The following is a 12,477-nucleotide window of genomic DNA, read 5'->3' as shown; positions in this document are numbered from 1 at the left end:
CCCATAACTGAATTTACTTAGCAGTTGGAAAAAACTAGGAGTAAAAGAGACTAAATAGTCTATCCCATGAAGTTGTACGTCAAGATAAAGAGTCTTGATCCTTTTACATGTTCCAGTTGCTTACAACAGGAAGGCAGCACACAATATAATCAATATAGTATCATATTAAACTGAGGACTATTTACAGTAACCCAAAACTAAAAAGTTTTTGTTCTCCTTTCCAATTCTTAAAAATATCCAGTATATTTTAAGGATTTCTTTTCCACTATCACTATCTTTTCCTCTAATGTTTAAATTTATGCTCCATAGTTTGTCATTTTATGGATGCCACCATCTGTATGAGATTTTCAAATAGGCTTAATAAAATTGGAGTCATCTACATCAGTGTTGCAGGCAGTATTCAATCTATTTAATGGTTTGTTTCATTGATCTACAAGTTCATAAAATGAGAATGGGGGTCGAAGAGAATTATATATACGTTAGTACAGAACCCTATAAAGCTGTTCTCACTGTGAAGTAAGTTAGAACTAAGAGATGCTAAAACTCAACCTTTTTACTCAGCATTTTAGAGGCAAAAAATATTTTGGGTAACAGTCCTGTACATTGCTACCAAGGATCATTTAATATCTTAATCTGTTTTTCCTTAGTGTGATTTGGAGTTTTGATTTTATTTCCCAGTATGACACACTGGAAGACATGCTCATTTTCCAAGCAGGCAGCAGAAAACAAAACATTTTTGTTTGCACTCTTAAGGACAAGATATTCCATCTTTCTCAATAAGAGCCATTATCCTCCTATCCTCAAACACACTATCCAAAAGAAGTTTCCTTTTACAGTGATGAGGCTGTTGGTGTAGTTGTTTTGCTTCCTATTGATTATTGAGAACCAAGGACATTAAGAGCTCAAACTACCAGTGCACAGAGACAGTCAGTATATATATTTTGGACAGCTTCTAATTCAGGGACAGGTTAAAGTAAAAAATCGAGAGTGTGAATAAGGAACTGTTCAGAAACTTTAACAGAACCCTATATTAACAGCATCTCCCCACAGAACCACAGCAAATGCGCACTAATAGAAACCCAGTTAATAGGAAAGAGCATAGCAATTACTATCTGCATACACATTTTAAAACACGGATGGCTGTGGGTTACTTTACACTTTATTTGCATGAAACACTGTATGCCCAAGAGATCAATCAATAGATCAACGGATGCTTTCTCAAAGCTTTCTGCAAGTACTTGAAAAGTCAAAGCTGTTAGGAAAGAAGGCTCTTTAGCTTATGACATTCCTAGGATTTGTGTTTAATACACTCATTGGTATGCATGTAAAATACAGAAACCCTACTAAACAGATACAGTGTTGACAAGTGTCAGTTTACAGCCACAATAAAGAAAATCAGAGCACATGAAAGGACAGCATAATTACGTCTTATCCCTTTGAAAAACCGAACCACTATCAACTTTGAAACTGTTCTGTCTCTACCCAAATATTGAAGACAACTCTAACATTATGTTAGCTTACATAATTCCAAGGATCAATAAATATTCTATATTTTCAAGACATGACCTCTTGACAGGACCTGGAAAGCCAGTTTTTATATACAAATTAGGGAAATAATGTTGCTCATTACAGTACAATATGACTTACGGAACTCAACATATATTCACACATATTCAATTATAATGGGATTATTTTGCTTACTGCTGCCTTACAATAACATTAACACCTTTGATCAGCTACAGTCCTCATTGTTGTTATTGAGTAATTCTCCAGTCTCCTTCCTATGGCATTTTATCTTGAGTTTGTGAAATCTGAATACTTCTTGCAGGATGTATCTCATAATCGCTCAGTGCCTCTAGTAAAACAACTGTGGCATTTTTTTTACTTTATTAATCTCAACTGCCTTCCTTTAAAGTCACTAATAATCAAGCACTTCCATGTGGCAATTAAAAATCTTCCTTAAAGAAAGTGATCTATACATGGTCAGTGAAGAAGATACTGGAATGATAGCAAGCAACCAAGAGCCAAATTCCAACTAGTCCCATTAATGTCATGCTCCATGAAGACTACGACACTTCTATACATCTCTTCTTCCTCTCTCCTCTGCAGATTTTAAGGTCCAGGAGCAGAGATCACTGCCATATTTGGATATCTTGGCTCAAGTATTTCCCATGGGGAGTCAAGTCGAGCCAGCACAGGTATATTAAGGGCAGGTTCTGTTTGACAAACCTGGTCTGCTGCTATGACGAGGTGATGCACTTCGTGGATGAGGGAAGGGCTGTGAATATTGTCTGCCTGGGCTTTAGTAAAGCCTTTAATACCATCTCCCACAGCATTCTCCTTGATAAACTGGCTGCTTATGGCTTGGATGAGTGTTGTTCATGGGGTTAAAAACTGAAGGGGCGGCTGGGCCCAGAAGGTGGTGGTAAATGGAGTTATATCCAGCTGACAGCCAGTCACCAGTGGTGTTTCCCAGGGAAAAACCGAAAATACCATAAAAATGCTCCTAGTCATCTCTTACCATAAATCCAATGCCACGGAACAGGGAAGAGACAACCTTACAGTTGCCTTCCACTGAACTTTTAACTACATTAGTCCTCCCTCCACAGCAACACATAGGTTTGAGGTAGGTGAAGGATGAGGCATAGGATGTTTCCTCATGAATGTCACGGTCTGAATTTACATTACCGAAAAGTCATCTCAAAGTTTTGCACATATCTTGTAGGCAGCTTGAAGAATATACAGTTGGGTCCTGCATCTATTTCATAGAATCATAGAATTAGCCAGGTTGGAAAAGACCTCCGAGATCATCAAGTCCAACCCTTGATCCAACACCACCGCAGTTACTAGACCATGGCACTAAGAGCCACATCCAGTCTCATCTTAAAAATCCAGGGACGGAGAACCCACCACTTCCCTGGGCAGCCCATTCCAATGCCTGATTACCCTCTCCATACAAAATTTCTTCCTAATATCCAACCTAAACCTCCCCTGGCACAGCTTAAGACTATGCTCCTCTTGTCCTACTGCTGGTTGCAAATATCCTTTCCCTCTCCGTGTAAGTGAAACAAACTCCTGTCCTGTTACCCAATCAAAGAAAACCACTATCAAACATATTACTGTCATATAACTTTGTAGGGACAGAACCAGGAAAGGAAGAGTGCTATTGCTCAGTTATCACTTTAGCATTGTCAGGGTGAGCCTTCTGAATTTCCCTCCTTGTACCTGTATTAAGGTTAATAAAAGTTTGAAATTAATTTGAAATAAGTGATATTTCTTCCGAAAGAAGAAAGATTTATGCTTTCATTGATGACAATTCACCCTGAAGAAATTTTTAAGAAAAGTAGAGTCCTCAGTCTTTATAGTTAAATACTCTTGCCTTTCCAATCAATAAATAGACAATCCCGTACACCTGACTCTTCTTTGGTCAGGCATACAGAATGTCGACTTTTGGGCTCCAGAAACCAAACAGGTCCCAGCCTGCAACAGTTACAGGTCAGGAGTCCATGGAACTTGGCAATGCTTTGGCCATGATTTTGCCAGCACTGGCCAACGTGATGCTCTCCACTTCAGCTACTGCCTCTGCAGAAAAAACCAGCAATAGTGCTTACCCCCACCTTCCTTTCATGAGATCACGTTCCCATCTCATCCCCACCTCCCCAAACTCCTCCCAGAAACCAAACTCAAGACTTATATGGAGCAAAGCTGTTGCAAACTAGAGCTTGATTGACTCTACCATACTAGAGTAATCATGTGAATTCAGACATGGAACAGACACACAAAAAGATCAGAACAGTAGATAACAAACCAAAACCTCCTTGGTGTTAATGGGATGTGCAAGCCTACTTGCTCCCAGACCTGTGTGCTAACACAAAGACTTCAAAGACAGAGGCTCAAGAACACATTTGTGTCAGTAAATAAAAAGACATCAGAGCCCAGGCATAAGCAACAGTGTATCTTTTTTCATACACAATTATTTATTCTACATTAAAGGAAGTTGCCATTTTGGCCTAAGATAAATAGCAGTTTCCTAAACAATGTTCCAGTATGTCTCAAAGGAGAATGTGTATCAGAAATTATTTTCAAGTATGTATGAGGGAGAAGAGAGATTTAAACCTATGGTCACGATCTGTGCCTTTCCCTAAGGGCCAGAGAACGTGCCCTAGCCCCAGCTGCTTTGATGGCATACTAGTAGCCTCAAACACTGCTGTGCTTTGCCCCAGAACTGAGTGAAATTATACAGTACATGCAAATCACACACTGCCTACTCTCCAGGGGGACCACTTAAGAGATAATACAGAACCAAGTTATTTCTGATTACCTGAAGTTAATTGGAAGAGGTGAGTCAGTTAGGTGAAATGCATGTTATTATTGCAACTGGTTTTATAATTTTCAAAATAATTGTACCAATATTTATTAGCGTAGGGCCCAAAACCCTGGCTTTTGGCCAATTATAATTATTTAGGCTTGTTGCCATGAATTAGTATTGATGGAACACAAAGTGGTTTTTGACATTCTGTCTGAAAAACAGTATTAAAGGCACTTGAGAGCTTTTGTGATTTTATTCTTGCCTGGACTGGAAAATAAGATGTTGACTGAAAACACGTTAACAAACTTTAAAAAAAAAAAACACCCAAAATGAACACACATCTAAGATCAGTAGTCTAAACACAAGATTTGGGACTTCTCCCTGAACACACAGCTGGGTTTGCTACACCAAATGGATTCATATCAATTTATTCACAATATATTTGCAATGAGCAAAATGGGACAGCAAGTTACATTCTCACACAACTCTTTGGGCCATCCCAATTTTTCAAATATTTCCTAAAATCCCTTTTAAGCCCTGCTCAAAGCCCTGACATTTAGACGAAAGGAATTTCCCAGATTCATAAAGGAACCTAACATCCATCACTAATTATTCACAATTTCGACTGCATATATACTTTTTTTAAATAAATGTATGTATTCATGTATACAGACATAGACATAACAGGATACATACATTCTGGAAAAATAACTGGAAACAAATATAGTTATTTTATAATTACATCTGTTCTAAGAATAAATAATTCTATAAATTCATCAGGTATATTTAATAACAACACTCTTTACAGGTTAGTCTGAATAGCTTTATTATCTCACCTTCATTGTCGCAGTCTTGCAATGAAAGCCATATTTGATCTACCAGACCAACTCCTTTTACTTCACCATGAACTGGAATGGAATGCACTACCATTAATGCAGTTGTCAAGGGTTTGGTTTGCAATTGCCAATTCTACTCTTTTGTTAATATTTATATTTCTTCATCAATTGCCTTATTTCATCCTACTCTGCAGAAGGGAAAACATTCATTGTGATACTTTTAGATTGTTCTCAGTTCACATTTTTCACCCCTAGGCATCTATAACATGAGGAAGGCTATAACTATTGATATTTTTTGGACTGGAGTCTTTCAGACACAACTTGTACACGTATTTTAGAGCTATAAAAATACGTGTCACTTAAAAATCTTTATGAAAAATTGTAATATGCTTTATTATAAGCAGTGAAGAGATATTCTTCAGTCACTGGCCAAATTCTTCTTGGTATATATTCTTGGCCTGCAAAGACAAACTTAATGTATGTGCAGAAGTCTTCTGCACAGAAGTCAAGAGTCATACTCTTAGTCATCCTGCATGCAGGAGTTTTTTGTTTGGCGCTTATGGGTCATGTCTGGGACTTTCGCTTTTGTTGGGGATCATATAGAGGCAAAAACCTGACTCATTAACAGCCAAGTCAGGAATTCACTGGGTTAATGAATTCTCAGAAGACATAGCATCAAAACAGCTTGTTCAGCACCCGGCCCGATTCCTCACTCCCATTAACCTTTAACCAACTTGCACTTCTGTAAGCTTCTCTGTTGTGTCAGAAACCCTGGTGTTCCCTTACTGCTTCCTGTAAGGCAATGCAGCTAAACAACAGGTTTCTACACCTCCTCCTGTTCTACTCCAAGGTATCTCACCATGAGGCATCACAATAAACATTAAAAGAAAATTTAGAAATTCAGTGCTAAGTACTTTTTGCAACACTAAAAAAATGAACTTCACATGCAAAGGCAGCAGATCTATGGCCAGCAGACCTGGTAATATGTTATGAATTCAACTACAGGGAAAAACAACTAAAAAAAAAAATATATATATATAAAAGAGAAACCAGCCAAAATGTCAAGGCTCAATTTAAATCATCTACTTAAATTATACTGCTTGAAAATTTGTGTAACTGCACATTTTATATATATGTACACACAAACTCCCTCCAACATATTTCACATGAGTCACTGAAGAGCTTTTTCCTCAGAAATTATATTAATGTTAAAAAACAGCAACAGAAATAGATTTTCTATTACTAGCATTTTATGAACAGCATAAAATCAATAGAATATATAAAAAACTGATTTGGGCAATATTAAATATTTGTCAGGAGAATGGGCTATGTGAACTGTGGACCTTCTCTGACTGATTAGGGATTATGACCAAGATTAAATTTAGACCTGTCATGTTCAACAAGCATGATTAACTATGTTCATAGTATTCTACAGTAAAGCTGACCTCCAGAAGCTTGCTCCTGAAATTATTATGATAACCCTAAAGTCTGTCATGACTTTAGACCTTTATCCTGTCCAGATTTTCCTAAAAAGCAGGAGAAGGAAGAGATGATTGCCTGAATTTTATTTGTTATTTTTCAGTTAACATAAAAATCATACTGGATCAACCTTTTTAGCTCCTACAGATACATCCAGCTTATTCTACTCAAGTTAACAGATCTTAAATATCACTTTTAAGCCACAGAATTTAACTTTCTAAAAGCAGAAATCGTAAAGTAGTATAATGTCTTCATGAAAGCTGAAGTATTGAAAGAGGCATAGGCAGCCTTGCTTGCTTCTTGACGAAGCATCAAACCTGTATTTTGGCAGCTTATTCAGAAAGCAAATGCTTGGATGAGAGAACAGTCTAACATGATTCTAAACAAAAGATATTAAAATATTTTTCAGTATTTTTGACCATTTACGATATTTTCAAACCAGGAAAGATAAATTTTTCCACTCCCATTAAAGGAATGTTGTCTCCTTTTCTGCAATTTAAATACTGGATCTGGTACTCCCCTTAGGGTTTACAATACAACTTCAGAAAGTGAGGTGAGTTAATGAGTACGTAACAAGTTTACTTAATCTACACTGAACTTAATTCTAAATAAACGGAAAAAATGTGTCACAAATGTACCAAAAAAGTAGACAAAATAAATAATATTTTTAAAAACATATATTTCATTTCCAGCTCTGGAAAACAAATTGCCAGAACACATTAAGAAGTATCATCGCTCATGCAGTGGAAAAAACCTTTCCCTTGCAAAGACAGAAACTTAATTTTCCACAACTCAACTCTATTTTACAGATCTTGCAAAATCAAATAACTGACATATGATATAACACTGCTTCACAGCTTTCCTGTCCCTAATACAACCACAGGACTATTGGAGATATGATGACAAAGGGAAAGCCCCTTTCATGCCTGACACAAAGCCATTTATGAGCACAGTACCCTGTACTTGAATCAAGGCAGAGCCCTCTACTATAATGATACGACTTTCTGTCCAAGTACATTTATGCTAAGAGTTATTGATGATAACCTCGATTAAAATAATAATTAAATCCTCAAAAACACTCCTATGATGGGCAAGGGTTGTGAGAAGGACAGAGACCAAACAGCAGTTGTGACCTTGAAAGAAAACTATTGATCTGACTTTGCCTTGTGAAAGGAAGGATGGGAAACTCAAACCAACCATCCTGAATCATTAATGAGCTCCCACAGCACGCTCTTAATTCCAGTTTTTTACATATCCAAGTGGGTTTTTCTTCAGGCTTCCTCAAAACCAGCACATTTACAATCCATACATGAAAATAAACTACACATTCATTCAAGACAATGTGAAGTATTTCTAGGCAACAAAACAGAAAAAGAATATTCCAAATCAGAAGATCATTATTAAATACCTCATTCCTATTTACAAACATTCACTATGATTGCATGGTTGTGTTCAGCCCCATGGCTCTTACATAAACTTTATACAACATCAAGAAAAAGACAGTGGAACACAACTCTATAAAAAAGGTTTACCATCTTTAACTACTATAGCCACCTAACATCAGAAAGGACCTGTAATGATGAGCAAAAAAATAAGCTGCATATAATCCTATGCATAAACCTGTAATTTCCAGGCCAAGGGCAAAAATCTCCTCTTCCATGCATGCTACTATCTGTGGAGTCTATCACAATGCTGATTCTGCACTGACTGGTAGCTCCTATTTCCATCAGTGGTGTTTGTGGTGCTGAAAAAGCAATAGTACAGGCTGGGGTAAAAAGGTTTGCTCTCACTGATGGCTGAACCCTATAGCACCCAACACAACAACAGCACTAGCCGTCCTTCTAATTTTACACAGCTGATCCACAGTTTTAATCATCTGTTTCTGCATGCACAATGATTTGCACATGGTGGGTGGGAGAGGCCTCATTTCTTTTGCATTCATTATTTTAACTGTATATATATTGTACACACTGAAATTCACTGTATTCATTGAAATATTCAGAGAAAGTCTGACTACTGCTTGCATTTGTTACTGTATTCTTTGATGTGTTCACATCCAATCTTGTGACCACATGTGAATAGCACAGGACAGATTAAGTAAACCTCTGTCAACAGAAGTGTCCTGGCTAGAAGCCAGGCTAAATGCCACTGTACAGAGCTTTGCAGAATAAACTTTCTCTTCCTACCTCTTTGATTCTATAGTGGCTGTGGCACAAGAAGCACATTTTTGGCTCTGCCTGTCTGATTTTGGGTGCCATTAGCCTGGCCTTGGTGCATCCCAAGCGGAAGTTTAAATATTTATTTATTTATTTTGGTTGGTTTTCTTAAAAAGATGCACTGGAATTCATGAATATGCAGGTTCAGTGAGGGACACCATAAAAAACAGGTGACAGCAGAACACTTAACAACTAAGCATCAAGACATCACTCACAAGACAAGTACAGATTTCTTCCTCTGGTCCCATAATATTATTTTGAAACATACATACCTTCTAGTATCAAATTCCACACTAGCAAACCAGCCTAACAACCATACAGTTCCACTGACTGTAAGAGCTTAATTTCATGTTGGCAGAAATTAGAGGCAAGAGAAAAGCCAGCTTCCCAAGCTTTCACTCTGCTGTTCTGAGCTCAGGGCAGCTCCCAGTCTCAGTTATGGTGATTAGACTAAGTCTGGCAACATTTGCAAAATACTTGCAAAGGTTGCATTCCCAATACTGGCCTCATCTAGAACAAACTCTTACATTGTTTTTCTGGGATACATCATCTGGCCTATCTCTCACTTAGAGATCATCAGAGCTGATACTCTCCACAGCTCTCAGTCGTCTCCCCTCAAGGCTTTTTCTCTTGCTTTCATTCTTTTCCTCAATCACTTTCTCACTGATTTTTTTCCTTCTCTCTAGGATATCAGAGACCATGCTTTCAAAGTCAGGTTGGGACCTTCCCCAGATAGACAAGAAATCACACTACCCCTGTTTCTGTCATTCTTCCAACTGCCAGATTTTAGTCCCACCTTCCTCATCACAACTAACTATGCATCTTCAATCCCAGCAACTCCTATACAACTTCGGGTTCTCATGTTAATACCTTCCCGCTCTTCTCTTCCTACTCAGAATACAAACAATCCTTCCAGTACAAAACTGGGGAAAGGTGTGATTTTTTAGCCTTCTTTTGCTTGCTTTCTCTTAGTTTCACAACAACTGTTTCCTTTTTCCCCATCACAATTTAAGAAATTCCCCACCTGCTTACCTTTTCTGGTCTTCTCACTTGGAGCTGAAGTTGTCCTCTTCTCGTTTTCCTTACCTCTTTTTTCATTTCTCTGTCACTCTCTCCATCATTTCTCAGTTAACCCAACTTCTCTAACAACCAGTTTGTCTTTTTTCTTTTTTTTTTTTGAAAAAGTAATCTCATCTGTCTCTCAAACTATTACTATATTTCTCACTGAATGAGCTGCAGGAGGTTCACCTGCTCTTGTTCTTGGACTACTAGTCTTCTGACTACAGTATCCCTGTATGTACCCAAAATCTTGCTCAATGTAGTCCCAACCCACGGCAGTTATTTTCTATTAGTTTTATATAACCTATCATTCACTACATGTGCTTAGTTTTGCATGACTCATGGTTCAGAGCTATTTGTACAATCCAAACTGCCACACACTACATTTCCTTACAAAACAATCCTTGAATTCCTTACAATCAGTTTCAAAACAAAGGAGAAAATGTAATTTTCTTCACAAAGTAGCAGTCAAGGTGATGCTAACACATGGAATCTCCAAGCAAGTATTGTACTGTTGAAGACAGATGAAACTCTACACAAAGAACTAGAAAGCACTGTATTACAGAAAAGGAAAACTGAATCTGTTGATTCTGGCTGCAGGAATCATGCAAAATCACATAAAATTTGCTTTTCATGTTTTTCCATCCTAGATCTATCATCTTGTAGACCTATTTTGCATTATTAGCAAACCCTTTTAGTGAAATTAAACAAGAGAAATGTGCCAGAACTACAATCACATTTCAAAAGGTGAATCATAAGCAATGAAGCCATGCAGTATTTAAAAAATTGATGAATTTGGTTAAGTGACTAAACTATGACTATATTGGACAAATAAAACCATTCAAACACCATAAAAGTTACGCTAAGGAGAGCAGAAAACTATTTTGATTCAGGTTTCAAAGATATTTATCTGACTATAGCTGAGAGGCTATACACAAAACCAAGAATGTGCAAGCATATGTGACCACAAACATGAATGTACATGAACCCTTCGGTCTGGGTAAAAAGGATTAATCACTTCAGTCTATAACCTGTGTTTGTGTCCACCACTAGACACACACAGTTTTCTCACTGGCACCAGCAAAATACTTTTTGCTGTACCTTTTGTGTTTTACACACACACCAGCCAATGCAGTCGACTGCATCTGAAGTGCAGCTAAGAGCACCCTCTGATATTTCTTAAACTCCCTCCTCCATAACATAGAAGAAGCTAAGACATAGAAGAAGCTAAGACATAGAAGAACTGGTCCTGGTTCATACCTTGTCCAGAGTAGATTCAGAAATGACCTTATTAGCTGGGTTTCTTTTCTGTTACCTTTTTTTTAAGTCCTGCCATGTTGTCTGGAAGCAGTAATATAGCAGAACACTGATATTTCATCCCCTGGTTAAGGAGCTGTCTAAGATGCCTCACTCATCCAGAATCCAGTGTGTTACAGTGCCAAGGTTAATTGAGGAGCTAAAGGCCAAGATTAAGTTCCACCTATTCTCTGGGAAGATTTAGTTTCCCATGTTATTTTCCCAGATGCACACAGAAGCTGACACAGCCAACCGCAGTACCTCTGCCTGCTGCACTTCTCTCCCCAAAGAAATGCTAACACCCATCAATCTAAATGAGTCTGATTCCCATCTACATTCATTTACTGGCAGGATAGTATAAAGGGACCATTGTGTAGAAAAAAAGTCTGGCTCACTGACCTTTTTGTTGTACTTTATGGAGGATGCCATCACCATACCAACATCTTTAGATACCAGTGATGCATTCTATCAGCCCAGTTCCTTCTCCCCTTTCAAAAATCCCTGCACTTAGCAAGGGTACTCCTTCAGTTTTAAACATCAAGCCAACTCTTTGACTAAGTAACAGTAATAGACACTGAATTCTGAAGCTGACACTGTAGCTGAGGTTCTTTTTTTTTCCACCTCATATTGAAGCAAAACAAACTGGTAAGCAAGTTGTGGAACTGAATGAAAACATTTCGATTAAAGCATTTCCATAATATTGCTCACAGGCTTGATTGCATTTTCAGGATTTTAACAGAGAAAGGTTATCACTAGCCAGCTGCAATGGAAGGAACTGGAAAAAGACAGAGTGCCTAACCAGCTAACTCTGAAGTATTTAATTAAAATTTGAGTAAACTTGAAACTTAGGACAGCTGGAAGAGGCACTAGGAAACTCTCAGAAGCTCTATGCCTTGTCCTTAGAAGGCAAGTAATTTAGTGTGCACAGAGTGTGAGAGCTCAGTGGTAGAGATCACTGTTCCAGTGTCAGCTGATGTACATAACAGCTCACATGAACATCCTTTTACTACAGGTGGTGGTCAGTGAGAACGGTGCCTAGCTTTATACTTCAATCAATCAAAGCACCTGCTTGTAGAAGTACAGCTTCTACTTAGCAAAAATGTTGTCCTGACTGCTGGGAGCAAATTAAAGTTTGTGATAATTGCCATCACTGCAGTACCTAAGCACTTAAACTCTAGGTGATGTCATTGTGATTAACAGCGAATGTCTACTGTAGCATGAACATTTTTAAAAGAACACAGATGGGTCACAGTCAATTGCATAGAGACTGCAAACACAAAGT

The 12,477-nt window shown here is 37.8% G+C and overlaps 1 protein-coding gene across 8 annotated transcripts in view; it reads right to left on the bottom strand.

The window, feature by feature from the left end:
• Positions 1-12,477, bottom strand: part of NTRK2 (neurotrophic receptor tyrosine kinase 2) — a 200,456-nt gene that overhangs the window by 117,033 nt on the left and 70,946 nt on the right. For 4 of the 8 annotated variants that reach the window (XM_017806109.1, XM_017806105.1, XM_017806108.1 and 1 more), the window contains exon 12: positions 5,146-5,217. The exons of the other annotated variants lie outside the window; for them this stretch is intronic. In XM_017806109.1, the coding sequence (XP_017661598.1) occupies positions 5,146-5,217 (72 nt within the window). The remainder of the gene's footprint in view (positions 1-5,145; positions 5,218-12,477) is intronic. 8 annotated transcript variants of the gene reach the window in all.

This window comes from Lepidothrix coronata, unplaced genomic scaffold, assembly GCF_001604755.1.
Source record: "Lepidothrix coronata isolate B3197 unplaced genomic scaffold, Lepidothrix_coronata-1.0 Scaffold14, whole genome shotgun sequence".
Taxonomy (NCBI): Eukaryota; Metazoa; Chordata; class Aves; order Passeriformes; family Pipridae; genus Lepidothrix; species Lepidothrix coronata.
Note: the sequence above shows the minus strand (reverse complement) of the source record. Positions and strands in the feature narration are given on the sequence as shown.